Source organism: Neoarius graeffei, chromosome 2 (assembly GCF_027579695.1).
Source record: "Neoarius graeffei isolate fNeoGra1 chromosome 2, fNeoGra1.pri, whole genome shotgun sequence".
NCBI classification, from domain to species: domain Eukaryota; kingdom Metazoa; phylum Chordata; class Actinopteri; order Siluriformes; family Ariidae; genus Neoarius; species Neoarius graeffei.
This window is the reverse complement of record NC_083570.1, coordinates 92,133,970-92,157,528: the sequence shown is the minus strand read 5'-3', so window position 1 is coordinate 92,157,528 and position 23,559 is coordinate 92,133,970. Positions and strand designations below refer to the sequence as shown.

General features: G+C 40.9%; 2 protein-coding genes across 4 annotated transcripts in view; one reads left to right on the top strand and one right to left on the bottom strand.

Annotated features, from left to right (window-relative positions):
* The window catches only part of LOC132882020 (macrophage colony-stimulating factor 1 receptor-like), a 40,362-nt gene extending 20,963 nt beyond the window's left edge, over positions 1-19,399 (top strand). For both annotated transcript variants that reach the window (XM_060915201.1, XM_060915200.1), the window contains exons 14-21: positions 706-859; positions 2,526-2,605; positions 2,732-2,832; positions 3,080-3,202; positions 3,533-3,644; positions 6,021-6,120; positions 12,253-12,358; positions 18,224-19,399. In XM_060915201.1, coding sequence (XP_060771184.1) covers positions 706-859; positions 2,526-2,605; positions 2,732-2,832; positions 3,080-3,202; positions 3,533-3,644; positions 6,021-6,120; positions 12,253-12,358; positions 18,224-18,367 — 920 coding nt within the window. In that variant the 3' untranslated portion in view covers positions 18,368-19,399. The remainder of the gene's footprint in view (positions 1-705; positions 860-2,525; positions 2,606-2,731; positions 2,833-3,079; positions 3,203-3,532; positions 3,645-6,020; positions 6,121-12,252; positions 12,359-18,223) is intronic.
* A 560-nt stretch (positions 19,400-19,959) lies between these two features.
* hmgxb3 (HMG box domain containing 3) overlaps positions 19,960-23,559 on the bottom strand; it is a 70,954-nt gene continuing 67,354 nt past the window's right edge. For both annotated transcript variants that reach the window (XM_060915199.1, XM_060915198.1), the window contains one exon: positions 19,960-20,967. In XM_060915199.1, the coding sequence (XP_060771182.1) occupies positions 20,437-20,967 (531 nt within the window). In that variant the 3' untranslated portion in view covers positions 19,960-20,436. The remainder of the gene's footprint in view (positions 20,968-23,559) is intronic.

Below are 23,559 nucleotides of genomic sequence, written 5' to 3'. Positions count from 1 at the left end.
TATTAGGTGTGCTGTATGTATATTTTTGACCCTGTATGTATACTTTTGACCCCGTGTTGATTTCAGAAAACCCAAAGAAAATTAAAACTTGTGCACCAAATTCCAGTGTTTTTTTTTAATTAAAGCTGTATGCTGTACAATCATTCTGCCACAGAAAAAGAACAGTTCAGAGAAATTACTGAAAACCCAAATATTGCTATGACATTCAAATCCAAGACGACTTTCATGCCATTGTATGTAAACTCCTGACCACAACTGTAAGTACATAAGAAAGAATGAAAGTAAGTAAATAATTTGGTGTAAGAAAGTAAGAGAATAAATCAGCTTAACTATGTATATATATAAAAGTATGTAAGTTGGTGTAAGGAAGTAAATAAGTAAGCAAGCAAATGAGAAATTAAGTCAGTAAATCCATCAGGAAACAAGTAAGTATGAAAGTAATTAAGTAGGTATAAAAGTAAGTAAGCAACAAATTACAAAAGTAAGTAAATAAGTAGGTGTAAAAAACTAACGAATGAATGAACAGCTGAAGATGACCAGATGAGGACTGTAGTTAACAGCTGAGAGGTTAAGAAGGTTCAGGACTGCTCACTGTTTAGCTGATCTCAGCAGCAGATATGAACTTTAAGCCCCTGAGCTTTCATGTGTGGTGTAACTGTGTAGTTCTGTGTATTTTGAAATTCATTATTTGTTTCCCACTAAAAGGTCCTGTACTGGTCATCACTGAGTACTGCTGCCATGGTGATCTTCTGAACTTCCTGCGTAATAAAGCACAGACCTTCCTAAACTGTATGATTTCAATCCCAGAGGAGAGAAGCAACTATAAAAATGTCAACAACGACAAGATGTTTTTTAGAAGGTATAATTACTAATGAAATATAATATTTTATACACACACACATATATTAGGGTGCATCAGTTGCCCTCACGTTCATAAAATCTGATGCATTTTTGTTTGGGTGTTCCTTTTCACCAATAAAGACATCCTGTAAAATGTTTTGACCATATTCAAAAGTCTAATGGTGGCACCATGAGGTTCATTTTTTGCCAAAAAACGCTTATTTTATGTTTTCGCGTAAGGTTTGAATCACAATGTTGGACTCCATTTATTGATTTCTTGTGAGCCAGAGATCATGTTAAGAACCTTTGCAAGGGATCGAGAAGCATTAATGTGATTCATAATACATTTGTATTGTTTAAAAGTAGTTGAACAATGATTCAATGAACAGCTAAAACTCAAACTGTGCTTGATGATATATTTAGAATATGTACTAAAAATGTGGATCTAAGATATTTGGTATACTCTATAAGGTGCCATAATGTTTCATGAAAAGTGATCGAAATTTTGTCATAAAAGTCATAAAATAGCAGCTTTTTCCATAACTTTGAGCTCCTGGTGCCACCATTAAACTTTTGAATTTTGTCAAAATATTTCACCCAGTGTGTTTTCTTACCAAAAGGAACATAAAAACAAAAATGCATCATGATCAGAGGAACTTTTCATTTTTAGGGGGCAACTGATGCACCCTAACATATATATATATATATAAGGCGGCACGGTGGTGTAGTGGTTAGCGCTGTCGCCTCACAGCAAGAAGGTCCGGGTTCGAGCCCCGGGGCCGGTGAGGGCCTTTCTGTGTGGAGTTTGCATGTTCTCCCCGTGGGTTTCCTCCGGGTGCTCCGGTTTCCCCCACAGTCCAAAGACATGCAGGTTAGGTTAACTGGTGACTCTAAATTGACCGTAGGTGTGAATGTGAGTGTGAATGGTTGTCTGTGTCTATGTGTCAGCCCTGTGATGACCTGGCGACTTGTCCAGGGTGTACCCTGCCTTTCGCCCGTAGTCAGCTGGGATAGGCTCCAGCTTGCCTGCGACCCTGTAGAAGGATAAAGCGGCTAGAGGAGATGATATATATATATATATATATATATATATATATATATATAGTACTGTGCAAAAGTCTTGGCACTTTTTTTTTAATAAAAACTTTATCGATTCCTATTTTATGACTTCTACATTATCGAGTCAGTACAAAAACATTTTAGAGTTTTAAATGTTCGTTTTCCAGCACAAAATTAAATGTTACAGGAAAAAAAAAAAGTTTGTATCTGAGTAGCATATTACATATGAGACCACTTTTCAGATTAAAAAAGAAAACATAACGAAGCCTACTGGGTTTTGGTGCAAAATGAAGAAGCAAGTATGACAGTCAAAGTGTCCAGAAGAACTGCGGCTGGTTCTGTAAGATGCTCAGTAAAACCTACAGCTCATTTCCTTATAAAACTGCGCTCACTGTACCTGAGACTACTATTTTTTTTTTTAAAGCAAAGGGTCGTCTCAAACCAAAAATTGACTTGGTTTCATTTATTATGGCATACTGATGTTTTTATTTTTTAAAAATGTTGAAACATTATTTTTTCAGCCATTTTTGGTCTACAGCATTTTCTTTACATGCACACTACTGTACGTATGTACGTGTGTATATGTATTTTACAAAATCATAATGCATGTTTTGATCATTTTACAGTGACAGTGGGATTTCCAGCATCTGTTCAGATAGTTACCTGGACATGAAGCCTCTAGTGCCCAGATCTCAGACTGCACGCCGTATGTAACTCATAAATCCTTTATTATTGTTATTCTTCCATCTGAACACATGAGAACTCATACCTGATCTTTTCTGAAGGATTTTGTAAGTGTACCAAACTAATTCTAGTTCCTACTCTGGTGCAGTTCCTTCCTGCAGTGAAGATGGAGAGTCACTGGATATGGATAATCTGCTCAGATTCTCCTACCAGGTGGCTCAAGGACTCGAGTTCCTTGCGGCTAAAAATGTGAGTTCACTTGAGCATATCTCATCTCATCTCATTATCTCTAGCCGCTTTATCCTGTTCTACAGGGTCGCAAGCAAGCTGGAGCCTATCCCAGCTGACTATGGGCGAAAGGCGGGTTACACCAATTTTTTTTATGTCAATTAACTAAAACAAATGATTACTCCTGAACTGTTTTATTGATCAGAAAGCTTACACTGGATGTTGACATTTTTATGTGACTTTGGATGCTTTTGTTGTCTTTTTGAAGTGTATTCACAGAGACGTCGCAGCCAGGAATGTCCTTCTGACAGATGGGGGTATGGCTAAAATCTGTGACTTTGGACTGGCCCGCGATATCATGAATGATTCTAACTATGTGGTCAAAGGAAATGTGAGTGAAGAAAAAGACGCATTAAAATTTCCATATAACTTACTATATCTATCCTATAAAACTATGCTATCGAGTGCTTCACATTTTAAAGTATCTTAGTTCTCTTAAGAGGAATTCGGTCTGATGTACCGCTCTAGAGTTCACCTCCCCCCCCCCCCCAAGTGTACTGTATATGAATTTCATAAAAAGATTATTTCATTCTTAAGGACAAGGAAGAAATTGTGTCTGCAGTGTTGAAAATAAATCAAATGCGCATTATTTCAGAATAGTGATATAGGTAACTATTAAGGGTACTAATCTATGTGTGTATGTGTGGGTGTTGGCGTTTAGGCTCGTTTGCCAGTGAAGTGGATGGCTCCAGAGAGTATCTTCGAGTGTGTGTATACAGTACAGAGTGATGTTTGGTCGTATGGTATTCTGCTGTGGGAGATCTTCTCTCTGGGTAAGACAGCACACCAAGAAAAGAAAAACACAAACATGTAGAAATTATCATTATCTACCTTTCACTTACTAATGCAGCCTTACCTTGGATCATCTTCAAGCTTGATCACTCAGACCAAGCATATCTTATATCTCCACCGCTGATTCCCAAGGTAGCAGCTATTAACACTTGCTACCGACCCACTCCAATGGCGAGTTCCTATTCGCTCCAAGGTACCCGGGTGTAGGTGAAGTGTCAGGGAATGATTTGAGCCACTTATCAAGTTCTGTCTTGAGCCTCATCAGGGTAGGGATCAACTTGATGTTTGCTGGCACCACATTGTAGAGAACTGGTGCGACCGATGAGAGAGTTGAATATCATGTTGACATTGCTGTAACATGAGTTGCCAAGAGGTCTGATACATATTGTTCCTCTTCTAGCAGATTCAATGAACTCAATATTGATACAATTAGGGATGAGGTTGTTCTGGAACTTCCAGATCAAGATGGCATATCGCTCACAGTGCCTTTGTAAGGAATAGAGGTTGAGAGCCTTAAGTCTGTTCCAGAACTTCATAGCTTAAAGACCATTGATTTTTGTTGTGAACGATCTTTGTATGCTGTCAGTCTTGATGATATCACATTGAAGATGGGGCCACCAGAGTGGACAGCAATACTCTATGATGGACATGACCTATGATTCGTATAAGAGAATCATTGTGTCCTTGTCCTGACATGAGAAGGTTCTCAAGACCCAATTGGCTTTTTTGCTGGCTTCAGCTGCCTTAATATTGATATGGGCTCTCTACCTGAGACTTTGGTCGATATAGACTCCAAGATCTTTAATACACTCTTCACCTGACAGTACCTCTCCAGATGGTAAAGTGTAAAGGAGTTTAAGATCTTCATTATTCCCATGTCACTATAAATTTGAAATGTAAGAGAAGTTGTTCATTCTTATGTGTCAACAAAAATTACACCAAAAATATAGCATTCCAAGTTGAAATTGGGCTTGAACAGGTCTTGGACATGTTGATTTGTAATCAGTCCTTACTTACTTGATCTCAAATGATTGTATCCACACCAGGCTTTTGTTAGCTAAAGAAAGGGTTAAGGTACAAAATGGGTAGGAGATCTGATCATTCTATTAATATTGCATTGGTCAAGTCAGTGATGTTCAGCAAACCAAACTAGTTTTTGTTTTAGAGAAATATGCCTGGGCAGCACGGTGGTGTAGTGGTTAGTGCTGTCGCCTCACAGCAAGAAGGTCCGGGTTCGAGCCCTGTGGCCGGCGAGGGCCTTTCTGTGCGGAGTTTGCATGTTCTCCCCGTGTCCGCGTGGGTTTCCTCTGGGTACTCCGGTTTCCCCCACAGTCCAAAGACATGCAGGTTAGGTTAACTGGTGACTCTAAATTGACCGTAGGTGTGAGTGTGAATGGTTCTGTGTCTATGTGTCAGCCCTGTGATGACCTGGCGACTTGTCCAGGGTGTACCCCGCCTTTCGCCCGTAGTCAGCTGGGATAGGCTCCAGCTTGCCTGCGACCCTGTAGAACAGGATAAAGCGGCTAGAGATAATGAGATGAGAAATATGCCTACTTTGGAGAAGGAATTCAAAGTTTCTGGAAGATCCATCAGCTCTGGTTGCACTGTCGTGTTCCTGACAGGTGTATCGAAGAGCAACTTAAAGGAAGTTTGATTTTACACATTCAAATAAAATTTCAGCTATGGCTTCATTTGAAATACTTTTCCATCTTAGGAAACTTAAATATATAGGCTAATGGTGACTATACATGGGTGGCATGGTGGTGTAGTGGTTAGCACTATCGCCTCACAGCAAGAAGGTTCTGGGTTTGAGCCCAGTGGCCAACAGAGGCCTTTGTATGGAGTTTGCATGTTCTCCCCATGTCTGCATGGGTTTCCTCTGGGTGTTCTGGTTTCCCCCACAATCCAAAGACATGCAGGTTAGGCTAATTGGTGGCTCTAAATTGACTGTAGGTGTGAATGGTTGTTTGTGTCTGTGTCAGCCCTGTGATGATCTAGCAACATATCCAGGGTGTATCCCACCTCTCGCCCATAGTCAGCTGGGATAGGATCTAGCTTGCCTGTGACCCTCCACAGGATAAGTGGTTACAGATAGTGGATGGATGGGTGAATACAAATGCAACCAACAAATGTTTGCATTTTAAAACCTTTAATCAAATGATAAGAATCCAGTTTGAAACATTTCAGTGCCAGGTTGGCAAACACTACAAAATGTGGAAATGTTCATATGGGGGTGAATACTTTTACAAGTCACTGTAACCGAATGAACTCTACTCATGTGAATGTAGGCTGTCATCACTTGTTTTGTCCAGCCATAAGTCATTCAGTAATAGGTCCTCTGCTTTTTTTTTTTGCAGGTAAAAGCCCATATCCAAACATCCTGGTGGACTCCAAGTTCTATAAGATGATAAAGTGTGGCTATCAGATGAACCGTCCTGACTTTGCCCCACCTGAGATGTAAGTGGCTTTTGAAATTCATCAAAGGCAAAGTGGTTCAGGCAAGAACTTACAAATTATAAAAGACACATCCTGTGATGGTAAATGTTACTACTCTGCATTTACAGTGGTGCTTGAAAGTTTGTGAACCCTTTAGAATTTTCTATATTTCTGCATAAATATGACCTAAAACATCATCAGATTTTCACACAAGTCCTAAAAGTAGATAAAGAGAACCCAGTTAAACAAATGAGACAAAAATATTATACTTGGTCATTTATTTATTGAGGAAAATGATCCAAAATTACATATCTGTGAGTGGCAAAATTATGTGAACCTCTAGGATTAGCAGTTAATTTGAAGGTGAAATTAGAGTCAGGTGTTTTCAATCAATGGGATGACAATCAGGTGTGAGTGGGCACCCTGTTTTATTTAAAGAACAGGGATCTATCAAAGTCTGATCTTCACAACACACATTTGTGGAAGTGTATCATGATACGAACAAAGGAGATTTCTGAGGACCTCAGAAAAAGCATTGTTGATGCTCATCAGGCTGGAAAAGGTTACAAAACCATCTCTAAAGAGTTTGGACTCCACCAATCCACAGTCAGACAGATTGTGTACAAATGGAGGAAATTCAAGGCCATTGTTACCCTCCCCAGGAGTGGTCGACCAACAAAGATCACTCCAAGAGCAAGGCGTGTAATAGTCGGCGAGGTCACAAAGGACCCCAGGGTAACTTCTAAGCAACTGAAGGCCTCTCTCACATTGGCTAATGTTAATGTTCATGAGTCCACCATCAGGAGAACACTGAACAACAATGGTGTGCATGGCAGGGTTGCAAGGAGAAAGCCACTGCTCTCCAAAAAGAACATTGCTGCTCAACTGCAGTTTGCTAAAGATCATGTGGACAAGCCAGAAGGCTATTGGAAAAATGTTTTGTGGATGGATGAGACCAAAATAGAACTTTTTGGTTTAAATGAGAAGCATTATGTTTAGAGAAAGGAAAACACTGCATTCCAGCATAAGAACCTTATCCCAGCTGTGAAATATGGTGGTGGTAGTATCATGGTTTGGGCCTGTTTTGCTGTATCTGGGCCAGGACAGCTTGCCATCATTGATGGAACAATGAATTCTGGATTATACCAGCAAATTCTAAAGGAAAATGTCAGGACATCTGTCCATGAACTGAATCTCAAGAGAAGGTGGGTGATGCAGCAAGACAAGGACCCTAAGCACACAAGTCGTTCTACCAAAGAATGGTTAAAGAAGAATAAAGTTAATGTTTTGGAATGGTCAAGTCAAAGTCCTGGCCTTAATCCAATGGAAATGTTGTGGAAGGACCTGAAGCGAGCAGTTCATGTGAGGAAACCCACCAACATCCCAGAGTTGAAGCTGTTCTGTACGGAGGAACGGGCTAAAATTCCTCCAAGCCGGTGTGCAGGACTGATCAACAGTTACTGCAAACGTTGAGTTGCAGTTATTGTTGCACAAGGGGGTCACAAGCAAAGGTTCACATACTTTTGCCACTCACAGATACGGTATGTAATATTGGATCATTTTCCTCAATAAATAAATGACCAAGTATAATATTTTTGTCTCATTTGTTTAACTGGGTTCTCTTTATCTACTTTTAGGACTTGTGTGAAAATCTGATGATGTTTTAGGTCATATTTATGCAGAAATATAGAAAATTCTAAAGGGTTCACAAACTTTCAAGCACCACTGTAGTAAGCATTTTGTCACTTACTCACAAAAACCTATAAGTTAAAAAGAAGAAGCAGTAGTGTGAGTAATGGTGAAGTAAGGGAAGTAATAGCATGTCTGAATTCTCTATAGACAGATTGGTGAATATAGTCCATTTGCTTCCCCAAACCGATTGCATGAGTGATGTGTAAGCATCTGAATCATCAGACCATGGCATCTTGGTGTCTCCATCTTTTCTTCCACTGAGTTATTTCTGCGTGACACTTTGCTCGTGTTAGGCAGCTTCAGTGAATTTCCTACAATGTGTAGATTTTAAAGACACCAACAACATGTGTGCTGCAGCACAAATTTAGATTTAGATTAACTGGATTTGGCGGCATGGTGGTGTAGTGGTTAGCACTGTTGCCTCACAGCAAGAAGGTTCTGGGTTCGAGCCCAGCAGCCAGTAAGGGCCTTTCTGTGGAGTTTGCATGTTCTCCCCGTGTCTGCATGGGTTTCCTCCGGGTGCTCCGGTTTCCCCCACAGTCCAAAGACATGCAGGCTAGGCTAATTGGTGGCTCTAAACTGACCGTAGGTGTGAATGGTTTGTCTCTGTGTCTACCAACTGGCGACTTGTCCTGGGTGTACCCCGCCTCTCGTCCATAGTCAGCTGGGATAGGCTCCAGTTTGCCCGCGACCCTGTACAGGATAAAGCGGCTACAGATAATGGATGAACTGGATTTGACTTTTCTGGTATTTCACACCCGCCTGCAGTGCTGCAATGCTTGTGGAGATCAAGAGGTTCACTCCCTAAACTCTGATTATTCACCAATTTATTCATATTAAAGTATTGCACATTAACTACACTGAAACCAATAAGAAACATACTGTATGTAACAGTTACAAGAGTAAGAAAGTCTGGATTCCTCAAAGATCTTGGGAGTATAAGAAAGTTGACAGGTATTTATTGAAAATACAGGGCCATAAGTTGAGTCTTGAATGAATTTACACTCTTAAGTCTGTATTATTATTATTATTATTATCTCATTATCTCTAGCCGCTTTATCCTGTTCTACAGGGTCGCAGGCAAGCTGGAGCCTATCCCAGCTGACTACGGGTGAAAGGTGGGGTACACCCTGGACAAGTCGCCAGGTCATCACAGGGCTGACACATAGACACAGACAACCATTCACACTCACACCTACGGTCAATTTAGAGTCACCAGTTAACCTAACCTGCATGTCTTTGGACTGTGGGGGAAACCAGAGCACCCGGAGGAAACCCACGCGGACACGGGGAGAACATGCAAACTCCGCACAGAAAGGCCCTCGCCAGCCACGGGGCTCGAACCCGGACCTTCTTGCTGTGAGGCGACAGCACTAACCACTACACCACCGTGCCACCTATTATTATTATTATTATTATTATTATTATTATTATTATTATACATGGAATGCCCATGTATTATAATACATGGAATTATTACCATGATGCCCATTATAAAAGTACAGATCAGACATGTTAAATTCCATTATGGGAAAATAGATTTGAATGATTTTCTTCAGTTCTGAGGGAAGAAGCACCACTCCCATCTCTTGCTAATCCCATGAACCGTGGCCATAATTACTGCAGGTGTCCTCCAGAAATTTTATTATCCCATGTGAATATTATAATTTATTTTTATTGTAAGATTATGCTTAATCTGAGCCAACATAAATCTGGCCAAACTCATCAAGTATAGAATTAGATTACATTAATGGCATTAAGCAGATGCTCTTATCCAGAGGGGAACTATCAGGGCCTTCTAGGCCTTCAGAGAAGGCCCAAACATATCAGCATTTCAAGTGTTATAATTAATTTCTTTCATTCTTTAATTTATTTCTTCATTTCATTACAATTATTCTCCTCTAATTATAATTCAGACTCATTTTCTATCACATTTGCTTCAGTAATGAAAGGGTTACTGTCCTGAAAACATTAAAATCAAGTGATCCAATGAGATTTTTTTGTTTGTTTTCTCTAGGCTGAGAAGAGTTTAGAGCTGGATCACTCACTGGTTAGGACTTTATTGCCAGGACAGAATGCCATGGCAGTGTATGTTTATGTAGGAAGTGACAGATGAATTAACCAATCAGATTTTGATTTATAGTGAGAGGGACCAAAAATGTATCACCCTAGGCCTTCTCAAAAGCCAATTCGAGCACCGTCAGTGCAGCAGTGAAGTCACCTTGCAGCCAGTGTAGCATTCATCAGTAGTGTTAGCGAATGCTAATAAAGCAGTCAAGCCAGTGCTATCGAGAGCAAGTAGCACAGGCTAACAACTGAGATTTCTGTCTTCAGACTCTTCTTCCACACACGCTCACTACAGTATTTTTCACTCAGACTTACACTTGTGTTCAAAATAATAGCAGTCCAACACGACTAACCAGATCAATCACTGTTTTTGGTGGAAATTATATTACTACATGGCAAATAATTTACCAGTAGGTGTAGTAGAGTCATAGAAAACCAACAGACCCAACATTCATGATATGCATGCTCCTGAGTCTGTGTAATTGAATAATTAAGTGAAAGGGACGTGTTCAAAATAATAGCAGTGTGGAGTTTAATTAGTGAGGTCATTCATTCTGTGAAAAAACAGATGTCAGTCAGGTGGCCCTAATTTAAGGATGAAGCCAGCACATGTTGTACATCCATTTCTCTCTGAAAACCTGAGAAACATGGGTCGTTCCAGACATTGTTCAGAAGAACAGCGTGCTTTGATTAAAACGTTGATTGGAGAGGTAAAACGTATACTGTAAAGAAGTGCAGAAAATGATGGGCTGCTCAGCTAAAATGATCTCCAGTGCTTTAAAATGGACAGCAAAGCCAGAGAGACGTGGAAGAAAACAGAAGACTACCATTCGAATGGATCGAAGAATAGCCAGAATAGCAAAGACTCAGCCAATGATCAGCTCCAGGGTGATCAAAGACGGTCTGAAGTTACCTCTGAGTACTGTGACGATTAGAAGATGCCTGTGTGAAGCTAATCTATCGGCAAGAAGCCCCCACAAAGTTCCACTGTTTAAAAAAAAGACGTGCTGAAGAGGATACAATTTGCCAAAGAACACATCGACTGGCCTAAAGAGAAATGGAAAAACATTTTGTGGACTGATGAAAGTAAAATTGTTCTTTTTGGGTCCAAGAGCCGCAGACAGTTTTTCAGACGACCCCCAAACACTGAATTCAAGCCACAGTACACTCTGAAGACAGTGAAGCATGGTGGTGCAAGCATCATGATATGAGGATGTTTCTCTTACTGTGGTGTTGGGCCCATTTATCGCATACCAGGGATGATGGATCAGTTTGCATATATCAAAATACTTGAGGTGGTCATGTTGCCTTATGCTGAAGAGGAAATGCCCTTGAAATGGGTGTTTCAACAAGACAACGACCCCAAACACACCAGTAAGCGAGCAGCATCAGGGTTCAAGACCAACAAAATGAAAGTTATGGAGTGGCCAGCCCAATCCCCGGACCTTAATCCGATAGAAAACTTGTGGGGTGACATCAAAAATGCTGTTTCTGAGGCAAAACCAAGAAATGCAGAGGAATTGTGGAATGTTGTCAAATCATCCTGGGCTGGAATACCTGTTCACAGGTGCCAGAAGTTCTCAGAAACCGTGGTTATACAACTAAATATTAGTTTAGTGATTCACAGGAATACTAAATCCTTAAGATTTTTTCAGTTTATACAGTAAATATTTGGAGTTTGTAATGAAAAATGCAGACACTGCTATTTTTTTGAACAGCCCAATGTTCATTTTTCTTCATTTTCTGTAAAGTAATTAAAATATTCATACATTTTTCTTCATGTTTTGATGTAGAATATAATGTGCAGTGTTCCCAATGCATGGGAATAAAAACTATTATAAGGATTTTGAGCTTTACTCACATTTTTAAACACACTGCTATTATTTTGAACACAACTGTAAGTATTCATTTCCCTGTGCAATTCACTTAGTTACTCTTAAAATCAACATCGACAGCTACACACAACGGAGTGACCTGGGAGCCTGCTACTAATCCCTTGCAAAATCTTTTGCCCTGTTGCTTTTTTGGTGTCTGGCTGAGCTCAAGTCCCAGCTCTAATAGTAATGGTTCACCACTGCTCTTATCCAGAGCAACGTACAACATACTGTACCCAGAGCAGTCTGTGGAGCAGTTGGGGGTTAGGTGCCTTGCTCAAGGGCACTTCAACCATTCCTGCTGGTCCAGGGAATCAAACTGGTGACCTTTTGGTCCCAAAGTTGTCTCTCTAACCATTAGGCCACAGCTTCCTTCCATATGGAATGCCACAGAGAGACGAATTTTGTTTTCCTAACAATCATAGCTGTCATGACTCCTTGATTCAATACAAATTCTACTTTTGTATTTCATTTTTTACGCACATATGAGACTTTTTGTGTTGGAAACATTTGTGTTCAGGTACACCATCATGAAAACGTGTTGGAACCTTGAACCCACAGAGCGGCCGACTTTCAGCAAGATTGCTCAGCTCATCGAGAGGCTACTGGGAGAAACACCAGATCAGGTAAAAAGCAGAAATGTCTGAAAGGTTCAATGGCTCACATCTGATCTCGCCAAAACACTCGAGAAACATGGTGCACAATTTCTTAGCTGACCAAGACCCTGATTTACTTGTGAAAACACATGCAGACTTGATAACACCAGCCAAAAAAAGGTACAAGCTGATTTAGAAGAATCTACAGAGGATTGTGGGTTTTTTCCCCCCCTTTTACATGTGAACAATAGTATATCTTGTCCATTTTGTGTGTTTGCAATTTGGATAATTACTCCCTAAACATGCAAACTACACGGCAAAATCATTGGGAACTCCAGTGTGATTTTAATCCAGCCTGTAATTCACTTGGGAACTGATATTGCACATACACATTTGTACAGCTGAAGGGAAGGTATTATATCCGTGGAAACATTTCAATGAGTTGAAGACAAGATTATATGCTTCACTTAAGGTTAGTTACGCCATAGTATTTCGAAATCACCAGAAACTATTGACAATTTTAAAATGACGACAATATTGCCATGGCAATGTGGCTTTCATATGAAATATTAGTTACATGTTGACACTTCAGATGCCAAATAGAGACTATACACAGATTTAAATTCACACATAGCTTATAAACAGAAAACAGAAATTAACTTATTTTGCATTTATACTATATTCTATACTCTATATCACAGTCATGGGAAAAAGAAAAGTACACCCTCCTTCAAGTCAATGTTTTTACTTATCAGGGCCTAAATAACAATTGCACGGGCCTCATCAGGTTCTTTAAACAAACAAATAACCTCAGGTGACTGAGGGTGGGGGGAAATTTTTCAATACATATAATCACTTTTTTTCCCCAAAAGTCAACCAACATTTGGAAACCAGCTGGGAAAAGTAAGCACACCCTATATTTCAGTGACTTGTAGAACAACATTTAGCAACCTCATCTCATCTCATTGTCTCTAGCCGCTTTATCCCTCTACAGGGTCGCAGGCAAGCTGGAGCCTATCCCAGCTGACTACAGGTGAAAGGCGGGGTACACCCTGGACAAGTCGCCAGGTCATCACAGGGCTGACACATAGACACAGACAACCATTCACACTCACATTCACACCTACGGTCAATTTAGAGTCACCAGTTAACCTAACCTGCATGTCTTTGGACTGTGGGGGAAACCGGAGCACCCAGAGGAAACCCACGCGGACAACATGCAAACTGCACACAGAAAGGCCCTCGCCGGCCACGGGGCTCGAACCCGGACCTTCTTGCTGTGAGGCAACAGCGCTAACCATTACACTGCCCACATTTAGCAACAAAAACCTGAATGTTTTCTGACACATTCTTTTGGAGAAATTCTGACTCACTCTTCTTTCCAACATTGCTTCATCATTCATTCATTATTCATTCATGAATGGTATTTAGCAAATGCTCTTATCCAGAGTGACATATAGCATACCCAGAGCAGCCTGGGGAGCAGTTGGGGTTAGGTGTCTTGCTCAAGGACACTTCAACCATTCTAGGGAATCGAACAGTGGCCTTTTGGTCACAAAGCTGCTTCTCTAACCATTAAGCCATGGCATCTCATCGATATTTGAAGGCATTTGTTTATACACAGCTCTGTTAAGATCCTGCCACAGCATCTAGTTGAGATCCAGACTTTGAATTGGCCATTTCAGCACATTTTTTTTTTCTTTCTTTAGCCATTCGGATTTCAATTTGCTTGGGATCATTGTCCTATTTCATGACACAATTTGGGCTCAGCTTAAAGGAGAACCATGGCCTCACTTTTTGTTTATAAATGCTTTGAGACCTCAAGAATGGCACAGGAATAGTTTTAAGCATCAACAGTAAATCTAATATTGTAATTTTTACGATTAAAATGATCCATATTGGTAGCGGTCTGAGTGAATGACATCTGTGATGTCACAGCAGGAAGCCTATCGGTCTCATTGCCATTTTCGCTATACTGAAACACAGAGCTGACTGCAACTCCAATCCTCCATTTTGAGCTAATTTATCGCCATGCCATGTAGATGTGTTGCTGGCGGGTGCAGCAACATGACAGAAGGTGGATTCATGTTGCATTCATGGCCCAAGAATGTTCAAACTGCAAAGATTTGGACGCATCTTGTGAGCAATTCACAGGCACATTTTACTGATGACTCGTACGAAACCTCTGATCTGTTGAGGAGCGTTGGCTATAAGCCCGTATTGAAAGAGGGTGCAGTACCAACAATTAAAGGTAAAGAAAACTACAAGAAAAGGAAAGCAAGTTCAGTTGCACCAGTTCTCCCGGAGCATGAGCCGAGCAGTAATGGCGGAGTACTCCATATGGAGAAAATGGAGAATGAGTGGACCAGTCGTCAGATTTCTCCACTGGATATGCTCTCCCACCCCCCCACCGGATATGCTTGCCTCAGCAATAATATCTCACCCTTACATGGAAGAAGCAAATGAACAAAGAACTGAAAGTTACATTGTTTCAAAACAATCGGCCACAAGATTGGCCTTCAAGAAGTGAGAACACAGACGGGTAAGATGCGACTCTCATTTGGTTACATAACACATTGTTTACCTGGATTTAGATTAATACATGTAACTTGTATTGTGTGTTTAAGTTACCGGTATACGATGATTTAATTTGCTTCAGAATGTGATTGTCTCAGGTTATCTGATTATTTAATTAGCCTTTTACATTTTATCAGTGAAAATGCATGCATGTACATGTATGTTGCATAAGTTATAATGCCCATCCTGTTTTAATGAGAGTCACATGAGACTGTCAGTTCAATTCCATCCAATTCTCTAGACGGCTTGGTTCTCTGGCTTTGTTTCGTAAGGTGGGGGCCTCCATGGCCGACGTGTTACTATTGGATTCACTTTCCGATGGTTCGAACTGATACAATTCTACGTGTATAGCAGTAGCATGTACACACACTCCAATTTCAGGACTGTCACAGTCAGATGTACTACTATCTGTGGAATCCGAAGAATCTCCAATAAATCCGAACAAAGAGGCCATTGCAACTAGCCTGGGAAATCCCATGCTGCTTTGCACAATCGTTCCGATCTGAAAAGACAGCATGGAAACTATGGTCTAAAGGCTCGCCTGAGTTAGGGAGCCAATCAGAGAGTGGGGAGGGGTGGAAAGACGGTGACGCGTACTACTCGACAAACGGAAGCTTGTAGTTTATTTGGGACTGTTTACGGATCACATTTAACATGGCGGCGAGCGATACGAACCAAACTTTCGATCAAGCTTTAGACACTGTTCTGAATAGTTTAGAGTGAAAGTTTGTTTTAAAAAACTCTTTCCTTCCCTTCTTTGCCTCTTCGTTGCTCTAACTACGTCACTGGGTACAACTGCCATGATTGGCCATGGGCTACGTATACGCCAAATGATAGACATTCGCAACGTCCAATAAACGGCCATTGACAATCATAAACCACACCTCCCCTACGAGAAATTCAATAGGCGGATTCCAGACCATATTTCACTTGTGATATGGTCTGGTGTTAACCAGACTACATTGCAACCACTCTCGCCTGCCAAGTCTGGCTTTGGTCTATAGCCGTCAAAGGCCTCGGCCTTAAAACCGGTTACTGCTGTGACGTCACGCACTCAGGGCTGGCTGGCTCAGCGGGGCAGCTCAAATGCCAACTTTGCGGTCGATTTTAACTCTAAAAAATATATATTTTAATTCCCATTTATGCAGCATATAAGAGTCAAGGATGGAGATACTATCCACTCCGAAATGTATTTAAAAATAAAGGTTCTGCATCTCTCCTTTAAACTGCTGGACACATGGCCCCACAGTACTCAAGAATATACTACAGTAGTATAAGAGTGGAGTTCATTGTCTTCATGACTGCAAGTTTCCCAGGTCCTGTAGCTGCAAAACAAGCCCAAATCATGTGCATGATGACCAGACATCTCTGCCTTGGCCTCAGCAGTCCACAGGATCTTGGTGCAGAACTTTCGTGGTTTGAGGAGATGCAATTTTGCAAACCTAATTCATGCTGCATTACTCTTTTTGGAGAGAAGGACTTTTTCCTAACCACACTTCCCTGAAAGCCATACTTTTTCCCCCAGTCATTTTCTACTTTTTCTGTCATGAACATAAAATATTTAATGTGCTTCCAGAGAGGCACATTATATTCGCCTTGGTGTTTTCTTTACATCTCTGTGCATTAAAGGGTCTGACCTTGGACTGAATTTGCTGGAACATCCACTCCTGGGAAGACAGCTGTCTTGAAGGCTCCATTGTAAACAAACAATCTCCTCACTGTAAAATAGTGAATTTCAAATTGTTTGGTGATGGCCTTATAACCCTTCCCAGATTGAAGAAGTGTAACAATTGCTTTTCTGAGATCTCATCTCATTATCTCTAGCTGCTTTATCCTGTTCTACAGGGTCACAGGAGCCTATCCCAGCTGACTACAGGCGAAAGGCGGGGTACACCCTGGACAAGTCGCCAGGTCATCACAGGGCTGACACACAGACAACCATTCACACTCACATTCACACCTACGGTCAATTTAGAGGCACCAATTAACCTAACCTGCATGTCTTTGGACTGTGGGGGAAACCGGAGCACCCGGAGGAAACCCACACGGACACGGGGAGAACATGCAAACTCCGCACAGAAAGGCCCTTGCCGGCCACGGGGCTCGAACCCAGGACCTTCTTGCTGTGAGGCGACAGCGCTAACCACTACACCACCGTGCCTCCCTTTTCTGAGATCATGATTGATATCCTTAATTTCTACTATGATGTAGACACACACCTGAGTGCTCCAGAACATCAATCTGCCAAAAGTTCTGCTTTTATCGAGGAAGTCACACGTCTTGATGATTAACTAATCTTGTGCATTTCATTTGTAACACCTGGCTGCTAATTTCTCTCTTATTGATTGTGGAAGTCGGAACAGGAACAGTAGACTTTTTTTTTCCCCAGCTGGTTTCTGAATGTTGGTTTAAATTTTGGAAAAATGACTACATATTGAAACCCATTGTGTGTGTGTGTTTTGACTGTCACTGGAGGTTATTTGTTTCTTTATAGATTGCTGAGGATCACAGAATTGTTATTTATGCCCTCATAAACAAAATAAAAAAACTGAAGGAGGATATACTTTATTTTTTCCCATGGCTATATATTGCAATGTTTCCTCTGCTTACTTAACATGATTTAATTCACTTGATTCTTTATTAATCACCTACAACAATGGCAGCAATTTACACTCACTGGCCATTTTAATAGGACCGTGTTCTTGGTTCTAAGATTCCTGTTCTTGGCTGCAGGAGTGGAACCCAATGTGGTCTTCTGCTGTTGCATGCTGAGATGCTTTTCTGCTCACCACGGTTGTAAAGAGTTGCTATGAGTTACTATATCCTTCCTGGCAGCTCGAACCAATCTGCCCATTTTCCTCTGACCTCTCTTATCAACAAGGCGTTTATTTCCACCCACAGAACTGTCACTCACTCACTTTTTTGTTTTTCGCACCACTCTGTGTAAACTCCAGAGACTGTTGTGTGTGAAAACCCCAGGAGATCAGCAGTTTCTGAAACACTCAAACCAGTCCATCTGGCTCAAACCAACACCCATACCACAGTGAAAGTCACACTTTGAGATCACAATTTTTCCCATTCTGATGTTTGAAGTGAACATTAGTTAGCTGAAGCTCTTGATTTGTATCTGCATGATTTTATGCACTGTGCCGCTGTCAAGGGATCGGCCGATTAGATAACTACCGGTACATAAAAGAGTGGGTGTTCATAATAAAGTGGCCAGTGAGTGTATTGCATTGCATGCGCAGATTATTGATCATTGTTTAGAATTGTATTAAATCAGAGCCTTTAGTCTGAAGTTGCTGTCTCTGTTTTTAGACTCAGTATCAGAACGTGCAGACAGAAGAACTGGACGAAGAGCAGCTGGAGGCCTGCGATCCCACTAAAAGTGACGAGGAATCATGTGAGCAGGAGGCAGATGAGCAGCCCCTGATGAAGGCCAACAACTATCAGTTCTGCTAAGGCCTCAATTAACTATACTCTCAGGATACTTTAAATAAAAAAGCCCAGCGCTCACAGCAAATAAATCACGCGCCTGATTGTAACCTTTATTCCAAACTGCTTTCAGTGTTTGGGTCAAATTCCTCAGTGATTGTAGCTTCCCTTTCTACAAGGGCAAAATGAGACAGATTTAGAGTAAGATGGGTGTTTCATTGGCTGAGATCTGTTTCATGCCAGGCTTACACAAGTCACAAAGTTTATCTCACTCATTTCGTGTTAAATCGCAGTTCCCTGTTTGGACGTATGGAGGGAAAAAAGTCAATTCAGCATTTCCGTCTCCCAGAAGCAAGCTTGCAAAGTTCACTTCCACATTTTTCTCAGTCTGTTCTTGTTCTTGAAAAGTGGAAAAGAGCACAAACAGTGGTACTTTATGTTATATGTGTATTTTTCCAATTTTTAATATTTTTTACAAGCTTGATGAATGGTTTCTTTCTTTTTAAATGCATATTATTATTATTATTATTATTATGCAAATCCATGTAATATTCCTGAATTGCTTTTTTTTTTGTATTTGAATGATTGAATCATTATTTAACAAGAATTTAGATCTGTGATTCATCATGGTATATGATTTTTAACTAGATTAAATACACACACACACACACAAAAAAAAAAAAAAAAAACCACCCGACATCTTTTTGAAATCCACTTATTTACGACATGCACCGCATTCTGTTCTTTCATGAGATATTTCTTGTCTCCTGCATGCCTTGTTCATTAAACTGTATACTGTGTATATGTGTATTTTATGTAGCACCAAGCAAAACACTGCCATGTGTAAATAATGTCAAAGAATGTGATCGTCCTCATGAGCACTCTGGGTTTAGTCAGTGGTGGTCTGTTACATTTAATCACTTTAATGTTATAGAGAAGATTGTGCTGCGACATTTGACATCTCATCTCATTATCTGTAGCCGCTTTATCCTGTTCTACAGGGTCGCAGGCAAGCTGGAGCCTATCCCAGCTGACTACGGGCGAAAGGCGGGGTACACCCTGGACAAGTCGCCAGGTCATCACAGGGCTGACACATAGACACAGACAACCATTCACACTCACATTCACACCTACGGTCAATTTAGAGTCACCAGTTAACCTAACCTGCATGTCTTTGGACTGTGGGGGAAACCGGAGCACCCGGAGGAAACCCACGCGGACACGGGGAGAACATGCAAACTCCACACAGAAAGGCCCTCGCCGGCCACGGGGCTCAAACCCGGACCTTCTTGCTGTGAGGCGACAGCACTAACCACTACGCCACCGTGCCGCCGACATTTGACATAATTAGCATAAATCACTCCTGGTTCCTGATCAGGTGCACTGCGAAATCTTTAGAAAATGGCGCCACCGACGTTCTCATGTTATTTCTTGTTATATTTCTGTAAAGTTTTTCCTACAAGTTATGTTGAAGGTCTTGTTATATCAAACTTCCTGGCATTTATGTCTGTGTTCATGAAACTTTCCTTGTCTGTATTTTATTTCCTGCAAATGTCATAAGCTATTCACTAAAGTCAAGAAAACATTGCAAAGATTTTTTTTAAATGACTTACTCGAGCTGTTATCTATTGCTTTAATACAGTGTAGCATGTTTACTTTCTATTCACTGAAATTGGCATTAACGTGGCTCATTGATATAATAGGACATGATTGTCATTGAGGCATCGCTTTAAAAGAAGATAGAAATGGAACAAAGAAAAGTGAATATAACGCTTTAGCAGTGTATTGCAATTCATGATGTTTGTTAAATTAGTATTGGCTCTTAAATCAGTAAATTAATTAATTGTACATTTTGATGTAGCATATCAAAAACAAAGTTATAAATATGTAGAAATATGGACAATCGCAATTACAATAAAAGTTACTCTGAGTGGTTATCTTTCATATGACCATAGTTTCTTCATTAACACACATAATTAGCAATAAATACTATCATTTTATATTAAAACCTATTACATGCGCCCTGCACAGTGTCCTCTTGTAGATCGTGTTATTGAAAATCTCACAGTGTTTGAGTCCCATCGTCTCTCCCTCTATCATTCTAGCAAGACATCCACTGCTACGGTGTCTGCGTCTCCTTCTGGCTCTTCTTCCTCTCCCTCTCCTATGCGCTCAGTCTCCTCATCCTCCCTGTTGAGCTGCGCTACTCCGAGCCTGTAGAGGGCGTCTCGGATCATCACCACCTCGCCCTGCTGGCACACCCTCAGCACTTCGGCCATTTGCTGGCTCACTACGTCCCGGCTGCTCAGGAAGTCCACGAGCCGGTTGTAGAGGTAGAAGTGCGCTGCGTTGTTGAACACGAGCTTTCTTTGTTTTCCTTTTCCCCTGGACTCGCTGTCATTCTCTTCTAAACCGCCGCTTATGGATGAAACCAGACTGGAGTAAGACTGCAGCTCTTTACAAAGAGTCAGGTCATGGTGGGGGTCGGAGGAGGAGACGGAATTATCACCAGGGTGCACTATATAGCGCAAAAAGGACTTGGTGTGAGGGTGAACACGGGGGTTGGAGTCCACAGATGAGAGGTCCATGCTGTACTGCTGGTCCTGGAGCTCAGGACAGGAGATGCACTGAAGAAGGAAGAGAGAAAGAGGATGAGTGTATGTGTGTGCACGCGTGCGCTTTGGCCTTATTCGAGTTACAGTGGTGCTTGAAAGTTTGTGAACCCTTTAGAATTTTCTATATTTCTGCATAAATATGACCTAAAACATCATCAGATTTTCACACAAGTCCTAAAAGTAGATAAAGAGAACCCAGTTAAACAAATGAGACAAAAATATTATACTTGGTCATTTATTTATTGAGGAAAATGATCCAGTATTACATAGCTGTGAGTGGCAAAAGTATGTGAACCTCTAGGATTAGCAGTTAATTTGAAGGTGAAATTAGAGTCAGGTGTTTTCAATCAATGGGATGACAATCAGGTGTGAGTGGGCACCCTGTTTTATTTAAAGAACAGGGATCTATCAAAGTCTGAGCTTCACAACACATGTTTGTGGAAGTGTATCATGGCACGAACAAAGGAGATTTCTGAGGACCTCAGAAAAAGTGTTGTTGATGCTCATCAGGCTGGAAAAGGTTGTAAAACCATCTCTAAAGAGTTTGGACTCCACCAATCCACAGTCAGACAGATTGTGTACAAATGGAGGAAATTCAAGACCATTGTTACCCTCCTCAGGAGTGGTCGACCAACAAAGATCACTCCAAGAGCAAGGCGTGTGATAGTCAGTGAGGTCACAAAGGACCCCAGGGTAACTTCTAAGCAACTGAAGGCCTCTCTCACATTGGCTAATGTTAATGTTCATGAGTCCACCATCAGGAGAACACTGAACAACAACGGTGTGCATGGCAGGGTTGCAAGGGGAAAGCCACTGCTCTCCAAAAAGAACATTGCTGCTCATCTGCAGTTTGCTAAAGATCACGTGGACAAGCCAGAAGGCTATTGGAGAAATGTTTTGTGGACGGATGAGACCAAAATAGAACTTTTTGGTTTAAATGAGAAGCGTTATGTTTGGAGAAAGGAAAACACTGCATTTCAGCATAAGAACCTTATCCCATCTGTGAAACATGGTGGTGGTAGTATCATGGTTTGGGCCTGTTTTGCTGCATCTGCACCAGGACGGCTTGCCATCATTGATGGAACAATGAATTCTGAATTATACCAGCGAACTCTAAAGGAAAATGTCAGGACATCTGTCCATGAACTGAATCTCAAGAGAAGGTGGGTCATGCAGCAAGACAACAACCCTAAGCACACAAGTCGTTCTACCAAAGAATGGTTAAAGAAGAATAAAGTGAATGTTTTGGAATGGCCAAGTCAAAGTCCTGACCTTAATCCAATGGAAATGTTGTGGAAGGATCTGAAGCGAGCAGTTCATATGAGGAAACCCACCAACATCCCAGAGTTGAAGCTGTTCTGTACAGAGGAACGGGCTAAAATTCCTCCAAGCCGGTGTGCAGGACTGATCAACAGTTACCGGAAACGTTTAGTTGCAGTTATTGCTGCACAAGGGGGTCACACCAGATACTGAAAGCATAGGTTCACATACTTTTGCCACTCATAGGTATGTAATATTGGATCATTTTCCTCAATAAATAAATGACCAAGTATAATATTTTTGTCTCATTTGTTTAACTGGGTTCTCTTTATCTACTTTTAGGACTTGTGTGAAAATCTGATGATGTTTTCGGTCATATTTATGCAGAGATATAGAAAATTCTAAAGGGTTCACAAACTTTCAAGCACCACTGTAACCTTTCCAACACATCTCTCTTCTCTTTTTCCTCCCTCAATTTCCAACTAGCGTTAAGGTCACAGTAGTGAAGCAACAGTATACTTCTGGACATTTCTGCTTTTGAAAGTTACAACACTGTCCCTTTGTCACAAACTTTAGCCCTTTGTTCAAAGTTACTTCGTCACAAACTCTAAGCATGGGACACAATAGAGGAAGTGTGACATGCTGATTTTCTGGTCTCTTTCTGTATTCAGTACCCAGTTCTAGACTGGTACTCCAGAATTGTGACACCCAAAGGCATTTTTGAGACAAAGTCGGCAAACAGTCTTATTTTGTCAATTTGGGTGTGCCGAATTCAAATCTGCAATATGCCGAGCTCTATCTGACCTCTGTTGACCTCTAGAGGTCATTGAACTTTGGGCCTGTAAACGTCTCAGCTGAACCCAGTTTCTCAGCTTTCTAAGGAATGAAATGTAATAAAATGATTAATGAAGTTAGCAAATGGCCTTGTTTGTTAAATGTTTGGGTGCTGAATTCATTTTTCATTTGTAAAACGACATATGACCTCTGATAACCTCAAGGTCATTAAACTTGGCCTATAGGCCTATGCATTTAACGGCATTTTTAAACTGACTTCACTCCCCCAGAAAGAATATGAACAGACAAAAAACAAACAGAAAGGAACAAATACAACATTAAATGCCAGTCCATGTACATGTGACTTACTTTTCACAATGAGAATGCCTAGGCGATCACCTTACATAACATTGCATTACATTTAGCGGTTATTGTTTATACAAAGCTACTGAAAAAAGGACAGATTCAGCAGCATACAAAATGTGGGGGCATACAGGGTATATAGGCTAATCAGGGTTAGTATATATGAGAGTTTTTTTCTTTGTTGTTTGTTTTGTTTTAAACGGGGTA